Here is a 24,244-nt window from a genome sequence, read left to right as displayed (position 1 = left end):
AAGCAGTTTTATTTGCAGAGATGTACTTACTTAAAAAGCAATCGTAAAAGCATTTGATTTAATAATTAGGATTGTATCTCCACCATTCATTTTTCTGAAAAAAAATTTTTTGGTGTAAATTTGAAGTTCATAAGTAACACCAAAGACTGAGACAATGAAGTCCATGCATACTGTAAAAAAATAACATAAATAACAGTCCCTAGTATGTATCAGTCATTGTACTAGGGGCTTTCTGTGTACATTGATTGTCTCATTTGAAAATCAAAACATGGCAGAAGAGTCAAATGCTTTTGAATGTGCTGAAACTCAAATTTTCTTCAAGGTCATCTCTGTATGCTTCCTGTCTCTTTTACACTGCCATTATTGGCTTCTAAAACCACTAAAGCTATGCAGATAACCTGGTCCTAACATGCTCTAAACTGGGCATGAGTGAGGGGCTGCCTGCTGACTTGTTTAGGGGCCAGTCGGCACAGTTTGGGATGGTATAATATCAGCAACAATCGCATTGGGTTGATTTGAATATAAACAACTTAGACTTAAAAAGTTCATCCTGAAAAACAAGCCTTCAAGGACAAGTGAGGACATGAAGCAAATTCCTAAGGATACCTGGGGTTCAGGAAGCAAAGAAGAATCTTTGGTTATTCATGAAAATCAAATACCAGCTATGTGGCATCTTCTGGGGAAGCGCAGGGGTGGGGGAGTCCTGGGGTGTGTTTGGCAGCACTGTCCAAAGTACAGTTGACGTCTTAGGCTGCTGAACAAACTTCTTCTCTTGCCCCAGGAGAATTTGATCTGCAGGTTCCCACAAGTAGAGTAACATCTTTCTCTTGAAATGGGTGCTGTGTCATAGTCTGTATCATAAGCTTCTCTTGGTCAACTTGATGAAATGAAAGTAGCTCAGCTCCTTGCTGATCTCAATCTTAGTAGGGATTAGGAGAGAAGAAGAAAGCTGGTTTCTCCAACAATCTTCCTCAGATTCCCTAGAATCCCCCTTTTTTGCACAGCGTCTCTGGAGCTACGAAATTCAAAGCATTGAATCCAAACTCGAAGTCCCCATTCAACCCACTCAGTCTTGATTGGGCTGACTGGATCATTGCCATTTTGATGTAGACTCTTTGCTCTCATTTCCATGTTCAATTTCCTATGGTTTCCAAGCTAGGAAGCTTTTCTGTCTGTATAGCGTTGTTTGCAGGGATGAAATCAGGTATTTTATTTTCCTGGTAGACATAGTTTGAAGGGACCTCTGATATTTGAGACCTCTAGATTACTAGCATTTTGATGGCAGAAACTGTGGTTTTCTTATCTCTGAATTTCCAGTGCACTGCACAGTTCTGGGCATATAGTGGTGCTTAATAAACCTTGTTAAATGAATAAACAAATGACTTTTTCTTTATTACACTCCCATTACAGTAGCATGGAATTATGAGACTGATTTTGTCAAATTATGAGTAGGTCCGGTTATATTAGGTTTTCCTACAGGAAATTATTCTTTTAAATTCATGTCTAGGAATTAACTTGCACAAAATAGACACAGGATCCATAATTGTTGATTAATTAGTTCATTTTAACCTATACACCTTGGGGTTATCTAGTTATGTTTTCGTGAAAACTAGGGCTTTGTAATGTCAATGTCATGTCTAATAAGCCTAAACTCCCAGTTCTAAAAACAAAGTTATTCAATAGCACTTTCTCAATTTGATTTGCTTTTCTTTTCCTGCAATAATTTTTTTTCTTAAACTTTTGATATTTGCTTTTGTGCTGATATTTGATAGTCAAAACTCACTTGATCTCAAGTACTTTTCTCAGCTCAGTAGGATCATGCTTCACCTAACATTTGTGAAGCTGATTTATCTCATTCATTTTGATCTTGCTAAAATATGACATTTACAATTTTTCATGTCACACCGTGACCCAAAAAGACCAAATACACACATGAGATCATAGTTTTACCCGATCATATCATTCCTACTTTTGATGATGGAATTATTTTGTTAGCATTTCATGGAGTTCTGCTGAAATGATTGCAATTTCTTGGGCAAGTTTCAGAACGACTAGCATATCTGTGGTCATGTAATCCTGGGTCATGTTATTAACCAGTTCCATTGGATCATCATGCTGTTCCTTTGTCTGACAAAAGGATCTTTGTGAACGCACACACTGTTTCTTCCCATCACTTACATTCAATTCCAGACCCTGAATTTCTGCTTGCTCACTGTGAGCCATGTTGCTGAGATTGTCTATGCATAGGCAACTTGAGCAGGTTTGGTTTGCCTTTCTGGAATGTATTTTTTGGGGAACAAAAGGAGAATATCAAAGCAGAGTTATTCCAGAAGATCATTTTTCTCCTTTCCTTTTTGTTTTCTTAAATGGGAAAAAACAGTTCTTAAGGTTCTTATTATTTATTCATTCATAAAACACGTATTTTGTCTATGTCTATGCTGATAAAGACAACTTACTAGATGTTAGACTATCAATACTTCCCTATTACTGATCAATACAAACCTAATCTCTGCTGTCCTGGTCTTATGTTCCAGCAAGGAAGCTAGACTGCCTGCCTATGGTTTAGGAAATAATACAAGCTCCAATTCTTTCTAGGTTATTAAAAGAATCTAAGGTAGTTCCTCCAATTTTGGATCAATGGTAAATACTTTAAGCTAGAACTTCATTGAGTTGCTGGAAAGTGCATCTATTCATAAAATACTTAAGATAGTAAGTTCTTCAAGAATATTAATAAGTTAAAAATTAATTGGTGCACATGTGGAGAGTGTGACTCACTCTCCTTTTTTGTTGGTTTCCAGTAACTCGGGTACATAAAGAAGAACTTCATGTACATAGTAACATGTTGGATGTTAGGCAGGTGATCATCTCAAGTGAAAGATTCCAGGAAGATCAGGATTCAACAATCACCCCCTCCGGAAGGGGCATAGGGTTTCTTAGGTTATAATCCCCAGTGGCACTTTCAGGCATATTGAAGGAGTGGGGAAAAGACCCAAATCACCCATGCCCTTTGTCCTTCAGATTGCCAGCACGTCAAATGGAAACCCATAGGGGACAGGCTTCATGTCTGATGCATTGAGAATTCTGGTGTATTTTCTATCTCAGACTTCAAGGTCTATACCCATCGATTTGTGGGGTTCTCAATGAAAAACACCCTTCTGCCACTCACAATGTCTGCCCTTGTCCTGGGACTTAGGGCTTTGGTTGTAAGTTCCTAAAGTCAGGGGTCAAGCTCTAATCACTACTGTATTCTGAGCTTTTTGTACAGTACCTGTTGACATGTGAGTTGAAAGGAACCTATCTCTGAGGAAGTGACTCCTCTCTCCAACATAGTGCCAGACTCTTGTATTAGGAAATGATGAAACCATCAACCAAATGTCTGCTATAGCTACTGTGGCTCTTGACAAGACTGTGAGGGAGAATAGCAGTGTCAGCTGCATACACACATTTGTTTAGGTCATCTGAATTATCTTGATTGTCACCATGGCAACTATCCACAACCAGTATCTAGGTGTGAGAAGAGTGATACAATAATACTGTGGTGTGGTCATTTAGCTAATTCATTCTAAGCCTAACAGAAATCTTTTCCATCAAAGTTTTTCAGAGCATAACAACATCTCATAAGAGGCCAGAGGATGGCTTGTGCTTAATATCACACCTGTACAGTAGGGCGGTGCTTCCCAGGCTGTCTGCTTACATTTTAGCTTGTCTTGTGGTTACATGTGGTTTTAGTACTTTCATTTTAAAAATCTGGGTTGGTTCCATACATTTGGAAAAGTAAAATTGGATGGTTCTGGAAATTTTGCCTAGTTGCACATCAGTAAATGTAGCTTGCTTGTACTATTTTTTTTCTAGATCTAAAATGCAATGCATCAAGCAAGCATGTTTAGCAATAAAAGTGGGAATCCCCCTCCTGCTGGATAAACTGAGTGCTTTCCACATGACACAAAGTCATATATCTTGACACAATCTCTAGGATGCATTATACAAATGGAAGAGTGGTGTGGTGAGGGGAAATAAGGGCAGGGAGAGAGTAAGCAGACCTGACTTCTGAGTCCCGGTTCTCTATGGGACAACTGAGTGAATCTGGGTGTGTCACTTTACCTCAGCCTAAGAGTCTTCATTTATAAAATGGACTAGATAATTTCTGTGCACCTTCTAGACTTTAATTTCTATTTTACATGGATATTTTGTACTTCAGTATCATAGGGAGAAATGGGAGTTGAAACTTCATTTTAAAGGCACTGAACTTAGCTCCTGCCCAGAGGGGCACTTCATTTCTGATAAATTTCATTGTCCTTGGCTACATAAATTGGAAACTATTTTAACTGTGTGTGTGTGTGTGTGTGTTTCTCCCTAATTCGTAACTCATCAGAAATGCTACTCTTGGGATTACCACCACTTTTTACAGATAAGGAAACTGAGGCATGATACTAAATAACATCAGACCAAGTGAGGTCTTTTTGAGAGCTTTTAAAAGGTTTTGCCACTTTTCTCTTAAATATTTGTTCAAATCCTTTGTTTTAGAGACACAATGACTATCTCATTCCTTTCCTAATGTTAGCTCAGTAGGCAGCCCCACTGATACACCATGCGGTTTTGTTGAGAAAATTATTTTCTGCTTTCAAAAACAGCTGATTGCTGGAGTGTTTTACACAAGAGGGCAGTGATCCTAGAAATAACTTAAACTACTTTCTCTGCTTACCAAACCAAAACCCAAACCAGCCAACCAAACAGACAAATAGCATGGCTCATCAGTAATTTCTCCCTGTACCGGTTCAATCGTGATTAAAAGTAAGAACAGCAGATAAATGTGTATCCTAGAAGAGATTAGCGGAACCATTTATATAGTGTAAGGTCATGCAAACCATGCTGAAAAGGAAGCACTTTGTTGTGGTGACATGGGGAGGAAGAGGCTGTGGGAAGCCCCTGCCTGGGTGGGGCCACCACACACACGCATGCATTTGATGCAGCCATTGGTGTCCCCGCTGGTAAGCGCTGGGTGTGAGAGTAAGTGAACTATACAAAGTCTGTCTACATTACAAGGAGGGGTCAGCCAGTGACCTCTTTTAAATGGGCTTGTTGGAAGGGGTCCATACTGAATCAGAAATCCCATCCCCTGTGGATGACAGAGGCATGGATCCACTGGGCGTGAAGGGGTCCGTGTCTGTGTCCGTCTCACCCTCGGCGAGGTACCGCTTCTCCCTCATCCAGCTCGACCCCCCATTGGGGCCAAACACATAATCATCTCTGTCCTGGGAGATGCTGAAGCCACTTGGAGACCTCTCCAGCTCCTCGTGGTTGACCGACATCAGGGACAGAGGTGTGTCGCTGTCCCGCGTGATGCTACGTCTCTGCTGGGGGGAGATTCGGTCAGAATAGGGGCCCTGCAGATCAGCCTGGGAGTGGCAGCTCACTCGGGAGTCGAGAAGAGTCAGGATAGGAAGAACCGTGGGCCTCTCTGCATACGTTGTTGCCGAGGAAGGAGGAGCTGCCTGAACCTTTCCAGTACTGGGTCCCCCTTGGGGCAGGTTCACAGGGTCATGTGCAAAAAACCCATAGGGGCTGACTTTGTCAATGGGCACCTGGTGGAAGCTGTAGGGCGGTTCCAGGGGGCCTGTCTCAGAATAGTTGCAGATGATGGTTTTCAAATCAGAATACCTGTTGTCCTCTTTCTTCTCTGCCTCAGCTGGCGAGGAGGTGCCCTTGGTTGGGTGATACTCCGTGACCTGCACCTGCAACCGTTCCATATGTTGCATGTGCATATCCACAAGGAAGTCCAGCTTCTTCCCCATGTCCTGAACCTGGAAAATCAAAGGATCTGTGAGTTACCACTTTCTCTGAGGGTGGGGATCATTGCTGCTGGTTGGGAGGAAATATTCTTTTTTTTTTTTTTTTTTGAGGTGGAGTCTCAGTCTGTTACCCAGGCTGGAGTGCAGTGGCGCAATCTCGGCTCACTGCAACCTCCACATCCCGGGTTCACGCAATTTTCTGCCTCAGTCTCCCAAGAAGCTGGGATTACAGGCGCCCGCCACCATGCCAGGCTAATTATTGTATTATTGGTAGAGATGGGGTTTCACCATCTTGCCTAGGCTGGTCTTGAACTGACCTCGTGATCCACCTGCCTCAGGCTCCCAAAGTGCTGGGATTACAGGCATGAGCCACCGTGCCTGGCCGGGAGGAAATATTCTAATACTGTGTTTACTTTTCAGAAGGGAATAGAATTCTTGCAACTCTTAATAAGAAGAGCAGCTAATAATTTATTTTGTGCCTCCTACTTGCAAGCCTTGCCTACCATGTATTAGTGCTAATCTAGAGAAAACCTAGGCAAGGGCTTTCTAGGAAGCAAAGGCGGAAAGCAGAGAGATGCTTTGAAGTGTTACAGGCCTGCTGTGTCCCTTAGAGGAGGAAGTGGCCTTCCTAACGTTGCCTGGGTCAAGGAGCAAGAGTTCTCAATTTATGAACATTTCCTTAGACAGAAGCATGTGGATTGTTAGTCTATGTTTCTCCTACATGGTGATTGAAGCCCTAAAAATACAAGGGCAGTGGTTAGCAAGAACTGAGCTTCTCGGAACTGAAGACCTTACCTAGTGGCTTGCTCTTGCCTGCCTAAATTGTGAATGAATATACATGAGTGTGTGTGCATAGATGTGTAATGTTCTTGCTTTGACAATTCACGACTCACCAGGAAATGCTGTCGTCAGGTGTGTCACCCCATTTTACAGGTGAGGATACGAGCACCGTGATCGGCAGATGCTAGGATGGCATCTGAGTCTCAATAATAACTGACCCTTTTAGAAAAGTTACGATTTGCCTCTGTCTTATGCGCTTTATTGACTCATGTGAATTTTACGGCAGTCCTCCAAGATGGATACTATTATTATCTCTATTTCACAGGCAAGAGAACAGAGACACAGAGAAATCATGTACAGTGGAAATTATAAATTAAAATTTTAAATGAAAACAAAATTATTGACATAACAAAAAGGAATAATTCAGATTTGCTCCTACCTCTCCTGCACGCATCCCATTTAGGATTTTGAATAAAACCAAAGGATTAATATGATCCTTGAAAAACTGGCAGTACCATTTATCTAATGTAGAGTTAGGCAGATGATGCTAGATTATGAGCTCTTTGCTATGAAAGCAAGAGTGAGCTGCATGGTGCTGTGAGTGAGCGGGTTTCTCGTTCCACCTTGAACGCATCTCACCTGTAGCCTGCCCTCCTCCTGGCCTCTTCAAACAGACCACCCACTGGCCTGGACATTGAGAAACGGCAGACACACAACATGCAGGGGCAGGTCACTAACATTTCCTAAGGGGTCACCATGAAATGCATGATAACTGTAGCTACCATCAAGTGTTCACTGTGTGCCCGCTAATATTATAGGTAATTTTCATGTATCAACTCAATCCTCACAGCAACCTAATAGGGTATTATAACCCCCATACTACAGATGAGGAAAACTGAGGCTCAGAACAATTAATTAACTTGCATGCGATCACTCAGTAAATGCTGAATCAGTGATTTAATTTCCACATCTTTTTTGAATGGTAGGTAGTACTACTCAAGTGTCTTATTTCCCTTTGGAAAACAATGGTGGGGACCGGGCACAGTGGCTCATACCTGTAATCCCAGCACTTTGGGAGGCTGAGGCAGGCAGATTACCTGAGGTCAGGAGTTCAAGACCAGCCTGGCCAACATGTCGAAACCCCATCTCTACTAAAAATAACAAAAATTAGCTGGGCATGGTGGCGGGCACCTGTAATCTCAGCTCTTCAGCAGGCTGAGGCAGAAGAATCACTTGAACCCGCGAGACAGAGGTTGCAGTGAGTCAAGATTGTGCCATGGCACTCCAGCCTGGGCAACAGAGTGAAACTTCATAAAAAGAAAAAAAAAAGAGAATGAACGAAAGAAAGAAAGAAAGAAAGAAAGAAAGAAAGAAAGAAAGAAAGAAAGAAAGAAAGAAAGAAAGAAAGAAAGAAAAGAAAGAAAGAAAGAGAAAGAAAGAAAAGAAAGAAAGGGCATTTGAAAATAAATTTTACAGATCTGGTTTTTGGTGAGGTGAAGAAAAGACTTACCTGTCTTTCAACTTTTACAAACTTCCCCATCATGCTTTGGTCTTCAGTTTCTGAGGTGGATGGTCTGGCTACATATGGTTCATTCCTAAGAAGAAGCGAACACTTCTGTAAGATCATTATACCTATTTTTGCTATGTAACGTCATTTTGGCTAGGCAGGCCATGGCCAACAGAGCCATTGCTCCCACCCTCACACTTGTGTGGCATCAAAGAGCACCATTCAACTCTGGAGGCATATGTGAGTCAGGAAAAGTCAGAGTTTTTCTGCATTCAACACTGGTATCTCATGTTTACCTCCGCTGTAGGAAAATCTGAGCTAAATATCAAGCTGCCATTAAGGAGGCTTTGCTTTGTGTTAAAGATTATAAAGCACCTAACAATACCTAAAGTAGCTAGTTCCTTTAAATTACATTCCTTAGCCTTTCAGTCCTAGATTTGAGATCTGAGACTTTTACTCTGAGTGTGTGTGTGCAGGTGGAGATGGAGTCATCTAATGCCTGAAATTACTTACAGTGAGTATAAATATTTCATCTGGCCAATTTTAATAAGAATGAAAAATCTCAAACCTTGAACATGATGCAAAAGATGACACTGGTGAGGAATGGAATTGAAATGTGTGCTGAATTTGATTTTGGTTATCCACAGTATCTGACTAAATTCTGGTTAGTTTCTACATTTTTATGTTTTTTGCAGATCAGAACTTTCAGGGAGTCTAGCTATTTATTAGAAACCATTCATGCTAGGCACTTTCTCAATAGTTGATTTCTCTCTCTCATAGGCTACTAAATCCTGCTTAGTAGGGTAGTCTTTGGCTGAGTAGCCTTAAATTTTAAAAAGATGTCAAAAACTGGTGGCCCATGTGCTAAATCCAGCCGGCTAGTGTTTTCTTTGGCCTGCAAGGGGTTCTAAAACATGTAAGCTGGCTGGGCGCGGTGGCTCATGCCTGTAATCCCAGCACTTTGGGAGGCCGAAGTGGGCGGATCATGAGGTCAGGAGATCGAGACCATCCTGGTTAACACAGTGAAACCCTGTCTGTACTAAAAAATACAAAAAATTAGCCGGGTGTGGTGGCAGGCACCTGTAGTCCCAACTACTGGGGAGGCTGAGGCAGGAGAATGGCATGAACCTGGGAGGCGGAGCTTGCAATGAGCAGAGACCCCGCCATTGCACTCCAGCCTGGGCAACAGAGTCTCATAAAAACAAACAAACAAACAAACAAAAAAAAACACACACACACACGTAAACCATCTCAAAAATTGAGAATTTCATGTAAAAGCTGGATATTCTGTTTTCTGGAAACAGAGGACCCACATTCCTAAAAGAAGGTAGGGCTCTCATTCCTAAAAGGAGGTAGGACCCTCATTCCGTTAAGAATGTAAGGCCTTCATTCCTACCTTCTTTAGATGGGGCATGTGTCCTCCAGGTGCCCACAGTCCCATCACTCCCTCTTCTATCCCCAGGGCTGAGGTTAAATATTAAACGCTTTCTATCATCATGTTGATGTTCTTGATTCTTTTTTTTTTTTTTTTTTTTTTGAGACAGAGTCTCACTCTGTCGCTAGCCTGGAGTGCAGTGGTGTGATCTCGGCTCACTGCAACCTCCGACTCCCTGGTTCAAGCGATTCTCCTGCCTCAGCTTCCTGAGTAGCTGAGATTACAGGTACGTGCCACCACACCCAGCTAATTTTTGTAGTTTTAGTAGAGGTGGGTTTCACTGTGTTGGCCAGGCTGGTCTCGATCTCCTGGCCTCAAGATTCACCCGCCTCGGCCTCCCAAAGTTCTGGGATTACAGGCGTAAGCCACCACAACCGGCCTCTTGGTTCTTTCATAAGTGGAAGGTTCATAATATTTCTTAAGCCTAACTCCCTCACTCATTGTGTTACCTGCCTTGAAGACATTTGGGAATAAAGAGAAATAAATTTAGGCAGTGGATTTTCTAAAGAAAATCTTATTCAAAATTTTAAAGCTTTGGAAGGAGGAGAGCTGCTCTGCTAAGGGACAAAGCTCTCTGTGTTACAATGTTGTCGGGGGGGCTGATATCTGAGTGACTCCTCTGGCTTTGTCCTGGGAGGGGTATCAATCAACTCAAAGGTAATTATGCAGGATGGAGAATGCTGTGGGTTCTGCTAATGCGAAGTTTTCTTCCTGTTTCAATAAAGTTCATCACAGGGAAAACTTGTTTTATCACAGGGAAACCGGTGGGGTTATTTTCATTTTCAAAAGTTGTAGGAAGAAATATCACCCACATGGTCTGGGAAGAGGCGTGAGAAGATTTTTGTACAGAAACCTTTCAAATGGCCACCAACTGAAACAAGCCTCAAACTCTTTCTTCATTTTACTTAGGAGAGTGACAACTGCACCTACAGAAAGGACCCCAGCTGAGGTTCGGGGGTGGGGATGCTCTACAAACTTTGCACCCCTGGCCCATCAGTCCACGTCCACTGGCCCCACCTGGGAGACTGCTGGGATGGGAAGGTAAACGCTGACCCTTTCTGAGACTTCTTGTGTTTTGGCGTGGAGGGAGGTCCAGGAGTGAAAATCATATCTATTCTGAAAGAAACAAACAGAGTGGGGATTAAATTACACAGAGCTTTGTTTTGACAGTAAACCAAATCATTCTATTCTCTCTGGAATTAGATATGGGTTTAGAATATAGAAGAGAAGAGGAGAGGAGAGGAAGAGAGAGTGCATACTAGCCACAGAGAGAAAGAAAGAGTCAGAGAGAACCTATAACCTCGGTATATTCTTCTTCTTGTTTTTGATCTGGTGATACTGGAAGGATCTTTCTATCCCAGGGGAGAGGGAGGCAGACAAACCACTGAGAGAGGTGAGGGCTGCATCTTGTTATATATTTCTCTATAGGAAATGTCACAGGTGAACTGCAAACCTGTCTTGTCTTCCAGTTCTTTTATCCCTTCTAAAAACATCTAGTTAGGGAGTTTTACAGACAAAGCCTAGGCTACATATTCAGCTACACACATCACTGCTGCTCTGTGGGCATCTCTGGCCAGTAGAAAGATAGATCCAACACCAGCTTCCACTCCTGCTTCTATTTCTGCATGAGGCACCAGCTCCTTTTTAAAAAACTTCTATTTTAGGTTTGGGGGTACAGGTAAAGGTTTGTTACATGGGTAAACATGTGTCATGGGGATTGTCTTTTCCGCTCCTCTCCCTCCTACCACCCTACCCCCTCAAGAAGACCCCAGAATCTGTTGTTTCCTTCTTTGTGTTCATAAGTTCTTATCATTTAGCTACCACCTATAAGTGAGAACATGCAGTATATGGTTTTCTGTTCCTGCATTAGTTTGCTAAGGATAATAGCCTCCAGCTCCAACCATGTTCCTGCAAAAGATAGGATTTTGTTCCTTTTTAATGGCTGCATAGTATTCTGAGAGTCATCGGTTCCTTCTCTATGCCTGGACCAATAGGAAAGAAATGTTGCCTATCATGGTGTAGGCTGGGACAAGGGCTGGAGGGAAAGCAGGCTTGAAGGCTTATCACAGGTCCAGGACCATTAAGACCATGCACCCTGAAATAGCCATGGCTCCTTCTGTCTCCTCCCTGGAAACCCAGCTGCTCCTCTACTGATGGCATTTCCTTTCTCTCTTGCCCTGCAAGGTCAGTACGGCTGGAGATATGCAATCAGAGATCCAGATGTTCACCCTCCAGCCACAAACGCTAGAAACACATTTGCTTAATAAGTAGCAAAAACGATGACACTGTCATAGTCCACTCCATGCTTATTTAAATTGACTGGTAGTTTTGGAGTGTGGCATGCCTTAGACATCATGCTTCATCCTTGTCTCTCAGAGAGCCATAGTTGCATAAATAACAGCATGTTAGGCTCAGAATTTGTTCACATATCTATTCATTCAGCAGGTAGTGAGCACTGACTCTGTGCCTGCCACTATGCTAGGAAGCCCAGCCTGGCCAGCACAGTGAAACCCCCTATCTACTAAAAATAAAAAATCAGGGGGTGTGGTGCCATGTGCCTCTAGTCCCAGCTACTCAGGAAGCTGAGTCAGGAGAATCTCTTGAACCTGGGAGACAAAGGTTGGAGTGAGCTGAGATCGTGCCACTGCACTCCAGCCTGGGTGACAGAGTGAGACTCCATCTCAAAAAAAAAAAAAAAAAGGCCATGGAGAAGCACACCTCCAACGTGACAGCATCATTAACTTCCAACCCAGTCAGTGTGATGTTCCTGTTCTCTAGCAGGACACTCCAGTAGGACAACATCACTCGGACAGCGAAGCTGAGGCCCAGAGAGGATGCGTGTCCATTGGAAATACCACACAGTCAGAGAGTGAACTGCAATAGGAGTTTGGTTTCCTGACTGTTATTCCATGACTCTTGACATCACAACTGCCCGTTTTTAAAAAAAATGTGCAGTTTTACAACTTATGAAAGATTTGATACATTTTAAAAGTAGGAAAAAAAGTCACATATGGAGTCATCATCTCAGTACAGCTACTGCAATCTCTCAGGGGAAGTCCTACTCCTTTTCTCCAGGCCCCAATATGGGAAAGTGTGTGCATGTCCTGTGTATTTCTGAATAAGCATATGTGTGCATGTGTTTAGAATCATACCTATATATTAGTAAACATCATCATAAGGTCTAGGCAGAGTCTATTTATTCTGTGACATATTATATATGATACATAAACATACATATGCAGCTATAAATATATACATATGCATATGTATGTGTACACACATGTCCACATGTATTACTGGTAATTATATCATGCATATATATCCACAAATCAAATAATTAAAAAATCTCATTATATACTTTTTCTAAATATTATTTTATGGTTGCATAACTTTTTTTTTTTTTTTTTGAGATGCAGTCTCACTCTGTCGCCCAGGCTGGAGTGCAGTGGCGCAATCTTGGCTCACTGCAACCTCCGCCTCCCAGGTTCAAGTGGTTCTTCTGCCTCAGTCTCCCAAGTAGCTGAGATTACAGGCATGCTCCACCATGCCTGGATTTTTTTTTGTATTTTTAGTACAGAGGGGGTTTCCCCATGTTGGTCAGAATGGTCCGGAACTCCTGACTTCAACGGATTCACCTGCCTCGGCCTCCCAAAGTGCTGGGATTATAGGCATGAGCCACTGCACCCAACCAATGGCTGCATAACATTTTAATGAGAGCAGGTACCATTCTTTCCTTAACCATTGTTTTATAATTAAGGAAAAATACGGTGCGTTAGAATAGAGACTTTCTAATCAGTTGGAGCTGGTTTGATTCCCAGCTCTGCTCCCTGCTAGCTGGGTAGGTCCTCTGTCCTTTCAGCTTCGGTTTCCACATTGGAAAAATGGCACTCTAATGCAATGCCTTGTGTTTTCATAAGGGAGTATAAACATGCATGTGGAGTACTTAGGAGTTCCATAAAAATGATGGCAATTATTAGTTGGGCATTGATGCTGTTTCCCTAGTTTTCACTGTTTCCCTAGTTTTCACTATTATAAGTAATACCCGATGAACTTTTTTTAACATGGTAAAGAATTATATTTAGAATTAGGCAGCCAAATCATTTAGTTGATCCCGTTTTGTTGGCAACACCGAAAACATCACAGTCAGAAGCCATTTAAACGTATGTCTTCTCCTCTCTGACAGGCCTGATCAGGGTGCTGACCTTGGCCATGGCAATGTCATACAGCTTTTTCACAGTCTGTCCGATCTGGTGCTTTGTTGGCCTGGACATCCACAAGGCTTCATGGATATTTTTCTTCTTAAAATCTCTCCCTGCATTTTAAATTATTTCTGAATACCTCTCACCTTAAACTCTAAGGTTCACATGGCTTTGAGGGGAGCGCAGTCCCTCCAGATGTGACTGTCTCACCTCGTCTGAAGGTATTTTATCCTGGAAAGCATGTCGAGATGCCCGGCAGAATACTGCTCAATCACATCCTTCACGTCGTAAGGCCTCAAAGTCTCCTTGAATTTTTTTTTATAGAGACGGAATTGTAGAATTCTGCAAGGCAAAGTAGAGGCATTTGTGCATCACGGGTGGAGAGTGCAGGGAGCTATAACACAAGGCTAGCACAATCCAAGGCAGGGGGAGAAAAGAACCAAAGAGAAAACAGCTTGCTGGAAGAACTTCCAATGTTTGGTTCTGATTCTACCCCTTGGAACACACAGAGTTAGTACATCTCCATCAGGATTATTCCCTTCAATCATTTGAATAATAAGCAAATCATGGTATTAATAAGAGCTAACATTTATTGAGCATTCATTGTATGCCAGACCATGAGCTTAATGCTTTATGAACAATCCTGATAACAGATCCATTTATAAGAGATGTGATTGTGATTCAGAGCTTCAGCCTTATCCCAGGGCCATACAGCTGATAAGGGCTGAGCTGGTCCTCAAACCTAGATGGGGTGCTGACAAGGCTGGTGCTCTTAATCACTGTCACACTGCTTTCTATTTGAGCACAGCTGATGTATCTCATCCTCAAGAGCCTCTTGAATTATTTTGCTTGGGAGCTCCTAGAAAAGAAAAGCTGGTTTCTGTTCCCTGAGTTTTCTCAGGTTCCTTATAAAGTGGGGCGCCCAGAACTGGTAGATGAAATCAAAGCCTCACTTCCATCCTTTATTGGTTCCTCCCTGGAAAGCAATCAAGTCACCCCTGATGGGTAGTGTTCCTTGGGAGCCACATCGTGAAGTTAACTCCTGCTGAGCACAGAGTTTATTCAAACCCCTAATCACAGGTCAGTGTCAGGAGGTCACAGCCCTTCCCAGGCCCTTCTATCTGGTGCTTGCGCAAGTCATTTTAACGGTACATTCAAAGTTCATTTTGTTTGCCATAGCACATGGCTTTAGCCTCTAAACATTATTTTTGGTATATTGATTATGGTACTACCTAATTTGCTTGCCATCCTTCCCATCTTTGTTCCATTTTATAAGCCTTCTCTTTACATAGTTCCATACAGGTGAGAATCTATAAACTAAGACTCACAGGTCAACTCTGGCTCACTGCCTGATTTTGATAGTAAGGTTTGACTGGAACTCAGCCACACCCACTCCTTTATGCACTGTCTATGGCTGCTTTTGTGCTACAACGACAGAGCTGAACACTTGCAGCAGAGACCTATGGACCACGAAGCCTAAAACATTTACTATCCGACCCTTTCCAGAAAAGTTTGATGACCTCTGAATCAAGACATCAGTGAAAATGCTAAAAGAAGAGAAGAAGAGGGCACAGACCAGACTATGTAGTGTCCCAGCAGAGATTGCCCTCCAGGTCAACACAGGTTCATTAACTGGCTTTCTCTGAATAAAGGCTTTCAGCCAGTGAGGAATCCAGATAGCTGTGTTTTCATACAACCACATTTCTGTCATATCCTACATAAAGGTGTCAGGAAAATCCACATCCAAGGCTTTGCTGAGGTCTACACATTGTGACACTACTGTGCTTCCCTAGCTATTGGAATGAGAATCTTGCTGAAAAGACCGTGATGAGTTGGAGAATTCACCTTAGTTTCTAGAATTCACTGCTACCTTTATGAGTTGCTTACATGCTGATAAAGTTTAAGTAGTAGCATGCTTTTTTCATTTTCTTGCAGAATTTTAAAGCAAAACAGAAATAGCTAGAATGGATCATGGTCTCTGCTGATACAGACAAAAAAACTATCATTTATTATCTTGTTAAAATGCGAACTAATTAAAAGAACTATATGGATGAAGTTAGGCAGAAGAAAAAACATTTTGAGCAAGAAGCCTCTACAGGAAGAAAACCCTCCACCCTGACGCCCTTTAAAATACATGGTGGTTACAGCCAGAGCAGAACAGAGGAGGTGGAAATACTGTCGGGAGGGCTGTGGGGCGTGTTTATAACAAAGCAGGCACCCAAGACTCACCCAGCATGACTTGCTAATGTCTGGACCATTTTTCCTGGGGCAGCATACAGTATTTACTTACTTCTGGGACCTGACTCAGGGTTAGTGGAGGGGCTCCTTTTCCCCCTTTCCAAAGTGCAAGAGAATTTTATAAGCCCCATCCTGTAGGAGTTGAGCTGGAGCTGGGGAGGCACACAGGCACTGGTGGGGCCGAGGGGGCATTACCTGACGGCTCGGATGGCGGCCTTCAGGGTAGGGATCATGTCTTCAATGGGGAAGTCATTCCCATAGCCCCTGTCTTCTGCTGTGGGGTCGCCTGTCCCGGCATCTGGGAGGAAGACACGCATATCAACGGCAGGCCATAGACCTGGAAAAGGCTTGGGGACCCCATCGTTTGGTCAAAGGCTTCCACGCCTCTGGAGGTGTCGATCCCCAGAGTCTTTGTTTCCACGTTGTGAGACCCCACAGTACTCTCAAGCTGTGATGCTGCTCAGCCTTTCTTGGCACCCTCATTCTATTAGCCGGAAGTCCAAGTCAAAAGTGTGTGCAGCTCATGACTGGTGGTGGAGGACAAGGCTAGCAGGGAGGAGAAGTGAGCTCTGCAGTGCCAGAGTGGCCCCCAGAGCCAGAAGCCAGCAAAGGACACAGAAGCCAGCAAAGGACACACACTGTGCAGGCCTTGGAGCCAGACAGGCCTCAGCTGGGACTTTTGCTCTGTCAGTCTCTATCCTGGTGACCTTGGGGAGGTCACTTTCTGAGCCACACACACCTCAGAGGTCTTGGAGAGAAATGAATGATGCAATGAGGACTGAGGGCCTGGGTGGGCTCAGACACTGAGGACACAGGCTTTTTTGCTTGTCCTCCCTTTGCATAAGTAAAAGAGGCACATGAGGCCATGGCTCCTACAGCCTCCAGAGGGCGCTTTTCTGCCACCTCTTCCCATGCCCTGGTCTCTAGATCGCTTGGCACATGGCACCACCCCATCCTTCAAGTTGACCTCCATAACAATTCAATCATGGGGCGGGGTGGGTGGGGGACACCCTTAGAAACCAAGGCGACAGGTTTCCAGGCTCCTAACTTGGGAGCCTCCAGCCCTAGACTCCTGGGAATACATCACAATGCCTCCGCCCAAGGGACAGGAGGAGTAAGGGAAGCAAGAAGATGGCTTGGCGAGGGAAGGGAGAGAGTTACCTTGTGGACTGGAAGGTTCTTCAGTGGGGAGAGGGAGAGGTGAGGAAGGAAGTGGGCTTGGGGGAGGGAGAAGTGGAGGAGACAGGGAGGGACATAAAAAGGCATTACCTTCAGAACTCTGCCAGAAAGCGTAGGCTTTCATGCGGAAGGCCGTGCGGAAACGCTCTTTATTGTTTAAGCCAACAGGCTTTGGTTCTTTAGAAGGACTTTCTTCTATGGCATCTACATTCAGAGGGGTAAATAGCTTTCCTTTAGTATTGCTACCACGAGGATTAGAAAGGCGAACCCGATCCAAGAGACCCAGCTTTTGGCTACAAAATAAGCAAAAGTGAACAATTTTCCTCCTTCAGTGCAGGCTCTTAAAATTTCCCATCCCTCCATAAAGACTCACACATGCTCCTCCAAGGAGGAATGGGGACCGTGCATTTCACAGTGCTGAATCTGACTCAGCAGCTTGGAATCGGACAGGGCGTGGTTCAGATCCTAGCTCCACAGCTTGCTAGCTCTTACACCCTGGGCAAGTTTTGTTTTAACTTCTCTGAATGTCATGAGATGCAGGTTATAAATTGCCTAGCTCATCCTAGTATGCTACAGAGATTTGTCTTTCCCCATGCCCATTTCCTGCATCAATAACTTCCTGCCTCTCCTGTGTATCATCCCATGGTGCCCGGATAGTGATTTACACAGACAAATCCTTATCAAAGAGTTCCTCCTTGAAAAGAACCTGACAACAGAAACGACATAAAGCAGCGCTCTTAATTTGGTGTCCACAAACAGACTCTTATGGATAGAATTTAGCAGTCCATGAGTTTGGATGGGGAAAAATACATTTTTATTTTATAACTTCTAACTAAAATTTAGCATCTCTTTCCATTATGAATGTAGGCAACAAACTCCAGTAATATCCTAAATGCCTGTGACTGTCCACAACAAAAATCACAGATAATTTTATATCCTGTTATTTCAAGGTATTGTTTATGCTCATGATGGCTTCAAGATTATGGTGGTATTCAATCTGCCACCAGGTTCATCACAAAAATGCACATATATGACTACATCTCAAAATTTTAAAGATTTTGATAATGCTGTATCCATATAATCAGCTTCTTTTGTAACTGTATATTGTATTTTGTTTATAGATTCAAAATTATTCTGAGAAGGGGTCCATGGCCTTCACGATACTGCTAGAAGAGTTCCTGGTACAAAGAAAATGGTTAATAATGCCAATATAAAATAGCCCTGGTGCAACAAGCCAGCTGCACCTTGACTTAAGCCCAAGTCCACCCTTCCCATCGGGCTGACCTTGGGCAGATCTATGACCTTTTAGAGCCTCAGTTACCTCATCTGTAAAGTAGGGATAAGCATTCTCTTTTTTATCTGGTTGCTATGAGATGATGTTTGTCTAGGATTTGGCATAGAGTGTGACACACAGCAGGTGCTCTATACATGTTAATTTCTTCCACTTCTCGGCTTTTGCCCCCTTACCCTAGTGAGCACAAAGGATAAAGCCTTTTTTGTGGTACTTTCCAGAGAGCGCCACATTGCGTGTTTTCACCCAGTGGTATACTCAATGCAGCAGCTTATGCTCCCTTACCCCACACAGAGCTTGGCACACAGGAGGCACTCACTCATGTACTCGTGAAATAAATGAGAGAGTGAATGAATATGGGTGATCCAATCAGTTCTGCATGGGTTTGTGATAATTTTGTGTTTTCTAAAGAGCATGTCTGGTTAGGACAGTCATGTGCCCCTGCCAGAAGCTGCTGCTACCTTTGAAGCTGGGTGCAGTGTGGAGGTCATGGTGTTGTGGCTGCTGGAAGAGGAGTGAACACTCCTCCTGCCACACAGTCACCCTGTGCTTTCTGAACACCAGGTCCTTGTCTGTCATGGAGGCCTAACAACAGCTGCTTCATAGAGGGTTAGGGAGTATTACATGTGATAATTTATGTAACATTTCTTGCCTACAGTCCGGCATACAGAAGGCATTAAGGAATCTTTGAAAAAACAAACCAGTGAATGAACGAATGAGTATATGAATGAGCAGTGAGCAGTTGTTATCCCTGACTTCCTCTGGATCTGTTCTCTCTCACCCAGCACTGTTCCAGAAGTTTGATTGAGGAACTCCATTAATAACCAGCCCAGGATAAATTTAGAAAAACGCCAATGCTCAGCCAGCTCCATCTTCCTTGAACTGAAGTCAACATTTTTTGGAATTGCTTTCCTGGCTGCTACTAGATAAATGACTAATAGGACAGAGAATATATCAGAACTCGTGGGCTAAAAATAGTGAATGAAGCAGGAACTGAGCTGAACACACATTGAAGTCTTTCTGGCACTGCACTGTATGGAGGCAGTACATTTCCATGCCTGCCTGCTCCACTGAACTATGTAGTGCTAGCAAGGCAAAGACTCTGCCTGGCTATCTTTGAACACGGCACATTTCCCTGCTCAGAACATCCGAATATTCAGTACAGCAACTAAGATCATGGGCAAAACCAGCCTGGTGGAAGCATCCTGACAAACCGTGTGACCTAGGGACACATCACTTATGCCTTCTGGTCTCCAACTTCCTCATGGGCAAAATGATGACCATAAGCCCATGCTTTTCATAGATGTTTAAGGGTTAAATGAGGTAATGCATGTCGAGTGCTCAGCCAACTGAGATTCAGGAAGCGCTCAATAGATGCTAGCCGTCATTATTAACTCGGTAAGTAATCCTTTTCCCACAGAAGCAGTAGAAGGCTGACGATGTGTGTGAAAAGGATGGATACAATTCCCTGGGCCATAAATAAAGTTTTTGTTGTTGTTGTTGCTGTTGTTTAAATGAACTGAGATGGGTTTGATAGATTTATATATTATTTTACAGTACTTCTTAATGCTAGACTAAAAAGTTCAACATTGTCATTGCACTCTACTTCCGTAGGAGACAAGTATATGGGGAGCTTAATTCCAGATAAACTAGGCAAGACAAAATTAATAGCAGCCACTTTTTCCTGAATTGAAGTTTCAGTATAATTGTTGACTATAAGGAAGATAATCAGAGGACTTTCTTGGTTCTATCTGTGCTGGGATTTAGGATTTGCTTGTTAGGCACTTAAATGCTTTACTGCAGCCTCAAACAGTCTGGATTGCTCTGGCCATGTTCACTTAAAACCCCATTGGTCACAGATGACAGTTCAGACGGTGTTAGGAATCCACATGCATGGAACAAAGTCAGAAGTCTTGGCTCAGAATCACTCACAGCCATTGCACCTAAGAGGCTTATGGAATTCTTCCTCCAGCAAAGTGGATGATCAGCTTACTTCTTAATTGTGTTGCCTGAAATCCAAGACCCCAAAGGATAATCAAATGCAAGGCAAAGTTCACTGCTGAAACTCAAAACCCATCTCTGCTCTACATTGTATGGATTTCCAGTGCATAATTAAGGTGTTGTTCTCGGAGGGCACTGAAGATCTTGCAAGAAAAGCCTTCCCCAGAGCTGACATCAGATTTTCTTCAAAAGCTAGGGCTCTTGACATGTTAAGTGCAGGCAAACAACTTCCAAATACAAATTGTACAAACTGCAAATAGATGGACTGGTCATGGCAAAGTAAAATCAAGGTTGTTCTACCCTGGACAATGCGGCTCTTGTCCTGGGCTCCTCCTTCAGGTATCAGCACAGGGAACTTCAGCCATGTTCAACTCCATGTAGTTTTTTCACACTCTGTGTTTTGCATGTGCTGTGAACTTGACCTGGGAAAACCTTCATCCCCTTTTTTCATCTAAATGACTCTTATTTTTATCTAAAACATGGTCCAAGCCTCAGTCCCACATCTGGACTTTCAATGTAGTGGCCACTGGGATCCATTAGACATCCATTCCCTGTGCCCCTAGTCCACTTCAGGCTTTTCTCATCCATGGCACTCGGCCACTGCAGGGAAATATTTGACTTAATAGGGACTCCCTATTAAGTAATCAGTGCTTCTTAACTGGAGGTGATTTCGATCCCCCTGCCAGGGGACATTTGGCCATGCTTGGAGATACTTGGTGATATAATAATGAGAAGTACTATTGCCATCTAGTGGTGAGAAGCCAGAGATGCTGTTAAACATCCTGCAATGCACAGGAAATTCCCAAAAAAGAATTATCTGTAGCAAATATCAATGGTGCTGAGGTTGAAAAACTGAAAGGTAAGCTTTTGGGCCAGAAACTACCACGTTCAACTTGTATATACAGGATCTAGCACAGTGTCTGGCATGTTGCAAGCACGAAAAGTATTATTACAATGTTGAATGAATGAAGGAAGTAATAAAACATTCAATCTTCTGATTAACAAAATGCATCTAACTTCAGCTGAGAGAGGGACTGCTGTATAGTGGAAAGAGAGTGAACTTTAGAGTAAGAGAACTGAGTTCAAATCTCTGCTTCTGGTTTGTATTTCACTTAGGAAAGTCATTAACTCAGATACAATTTCATCTATAAAACGAAGCTAATATTTATTTATTCAACAAAAATGTGTTCCACACTTTGTAAATCCCAGGCTCAAGGTAACTTGTTGAACATACATTGGTGATTAAAACCAATGTGGTTTTCAGTCTCTAGTGAGCTTATGATAAAGTCAAGAAGTCATATAATAAGTAAACAGACACATTCATTACTAGAAATCTGACAAGGAGACCAAGAGAATGCAGTAATGAAGAACAACGGGAGGTTGACAGGTAGGGTGGCTCGGGAAGGCATCTTGAGTGGATGGGAAGATGAATTAGGAAACCAATTTCAGGATTATTAATCAAGGATTAAGATGATGGTGGTCCAGACACAGAAGCTGAGATCTGAAGGGTCAGAAGCTGGATTTCAAAGAAAGGAGGCAAGAGCTCTCTAGGCAGAAGAACTGCATGTGGGTGCAAGGGGCATGAGGACTGGACTGTGGCACCAAAGGGAGGGCATGTGGCCAAAATATTCTAAGTGAGAGGCACAGTGGCACCAGGTGAGATCACAGTTCAGATAAGTCAGAGACTTAAGAAACGAAATAAAATTTAAACAGAAATAGAAAATAGGAGTTTCCTTTGTGTTCTAAATGTACCTGGGGCCCACAAAGATGTTTGAGGATAAAGTATACGAAGTTTGCATTTTAAAAAACATACCTGTTCATTGCAGCATTATTCACAACAGTCAAAAGGTGGAAGCAACCCAAATGTTGTCCATCAGTGGATAAGTAGATACAAAAAATTAATGGACATACAACAGGATACCATTTGGTATTAAAATGGAAAGAAATCCTGACACATGTTGCAACATGAATAAACCTTGAGGACATTATGCTAAGTGAAATAAACCCTTCATGAAAAGACAAATACTATGTGATTCCACTTATATGGGATATCAAGTGTGGTCAAGCTCATACAGACAGAAAGTAGAATGGTGGTTTCCAGGGCCTGGGGGCATGGAACAGGGGAGCATCGTTTAATAGGAATGTCGTTTTAGTTCTGCAAAGTAAAATGCTCTGGAGATTGGTTTCATAACAATGTGAATATACCAAATACTATAGACCTGTACTTTTTTTTTTTTTTTAAAACAGGGTCTCACTCTGTCATCCAGACTGTAATGCAGTGGCGCCATCTTGCTGACTACAACCTGTGCCTCCCGGGTTCAAGTGATTCTCCTGCCTCACTCAGCCTCCTGAGTTGTTGGGATTACAGGTGCCCGCCACCATGCCCGGCTAATTTTTGTATTTTTAGTAGAAACAGGGTTTTGTCATGTTGGCCAGATTAGTCTTGAACTCTTGAGCTCAGGTGATACGCCCGCCTCAGCCTCCCAAAGTGCTGGGATTAGAGGTGTGAGCTGCTGCACCTGGCTGAGACCTGCACTCTTAAAAATGGTTAAGATAGCAACATTTTATGTTATGTGCATCTCACTACAATTTTAAAAATTTTTAAAAGAACACAATGGGCTTTTTGGTGGAGAATGGATCCATGGGAAGCAAAAAAACAGAAACTGAAAAGGAAGCCACTGAAGAAACCCAGGCAAAAGATGCTACTGCTGTGGAGTAGTGTGATTGCAGTGGGTAGAATGAGAAGACCAGATTTTCGACTAGTACACCAATATTCATTCCCTGATGGGTTCTAGATTGACTGTGAGGAAAAAGACTGATAAAGAACCATCCCTGGTTTCTCGTTGCACAGGTAAGTTGTGCAATCACATAGGTACCCTTATTATAACCATCACTATAAGCTATTTTTTTTTTTTTTTTTGTTGGGCAAGACTTGGAACAAGCAAGTGTGGAGAAAAAATCAAAAGTGGAGTTTGGGACATGTTACTTTTAGGAAGACTGAGAGAGGCATCATGTCAAGTAAGAAGTTGGGGACTGTGTCTTTCTTATTCATTGCTATATTCCCAGACTCTATAATGGTTTCTGGTACACAGGAGTGTCTTAATAAATATTCATTGAATAGTGGATGAATGGATAAATGAATGGATGATAGAGAGATGAATGGATGGATGAAGATGGGTACATGGATGATAGATGGATGGATGATGGATATATGGATGATGGATGAATGGAAGCAGTGTCACTAGAGCCAAAAAGAGAGTATTTTGAAGAAAAGGTTAATCTGTCTTGTGCCATTTTAATATGAGTGCTCAGTACAATGGTGCAGACTGAGTGCGCAGCACAGAACAGCCAATCCCACTTATAGGAGTCAAGGCCTTCTCTCCTTCATTCTTTCATCCTCTCATCTTTTCATGTGGAAAGGATGAGGACTAACAAAAGAACTGCAGTCCCCTTTAAGAGTACTTTTAGAATGCTTCCTAGCACCATGGTGTACCCTGAGAGAGACAGAGAAAGCAGACAGGTAATAAACACCTGTCACCTACCACATGCCAAACTTTTGAGGCTTTGGTGTCCTATTTTTCTCTCCAAGAAAAGATTATAACTGAAAGTTTCTGTCTGTACTTATTTCTTAAGATATTTTATTCTTTAGAATAAAATGGGAAATGCTAATTGGAGATGAGATGATAATGAACATGAAGTGGCCAAAAGGGGCCTCGGACTTGACAGACCTTCCTTAAATGGCATAAACATTGAAGATGATGGTAATTTCCCTTTCTCTCTTTCTTTCTTCTTTCTCCCTTCCCTTCCCTTCCCTCCCCTCCCCCC

General features: G+C 42.7%; 1 protein-coding gene across 1 annotated transcript in view; it reads right to left on the bottom strand.

Moving 5' to 3' along the window:
* Nucleotides 1–4,813: 4,813 nt before the first annotated feature.
* The window catches only part of KCNQ3 (potassium voltage-gated channel subfamily Q member 3), a 361,701-nt gene continuing 342,270 nt past the window's right edge, over nt 4,814–24,244 (bottom strand). Inside the window, exons 12-17 of the mRNA XM_017875181.1 lie at nt 17,218–17,420; nt 16,144–16,246; nt 13,921–14,052; nt 10,529–10,627; nt 8,080–8,164; nt 4,814–5,801 (exon numbers count right to left, since the gene is read on the bottom strand). Coding sequence (XP_017730670.1) covers nt 5,067–5,801; nt 8,080–8,164; nt 10,529–10,627; nt 13,921–14,052; nt 16,144–16,246; nt 17,218–17,420 — 1,357 coding nt within the window. The 3' untranslated portion in view covers nt 4,814–5,066. The remainder of the gene's footprint in view (nt 5,802–8,079; nt 8,165–10,528; nt 10,628–13,920; nt 14,053–16,143; nt 16,247–17,217; nt 17,421–24,244) is intronic.

Source organism: Rhinopithecus bieti, unplaced genomic scaffold, assembly GCF_001698545.2.
Source record: "Rhinopithecus bieti isolate Rb0 unplaced genomic scaffold, ASM169854v2 scaffold_7212, whole genome shotgun sequence".
Taxonomy (NCBI): domain Eukaryota; kingdom Metazoa; phylum Chordata; class Mammalia; order Primates; family Cercopithecidae; genus Rhinopithecus; species Rhinopithecus bieti.
Note: the sequence above shows the minus strand (reverse complement) of the source record. Positions and strands in the feature narration are given on the sequence as shown.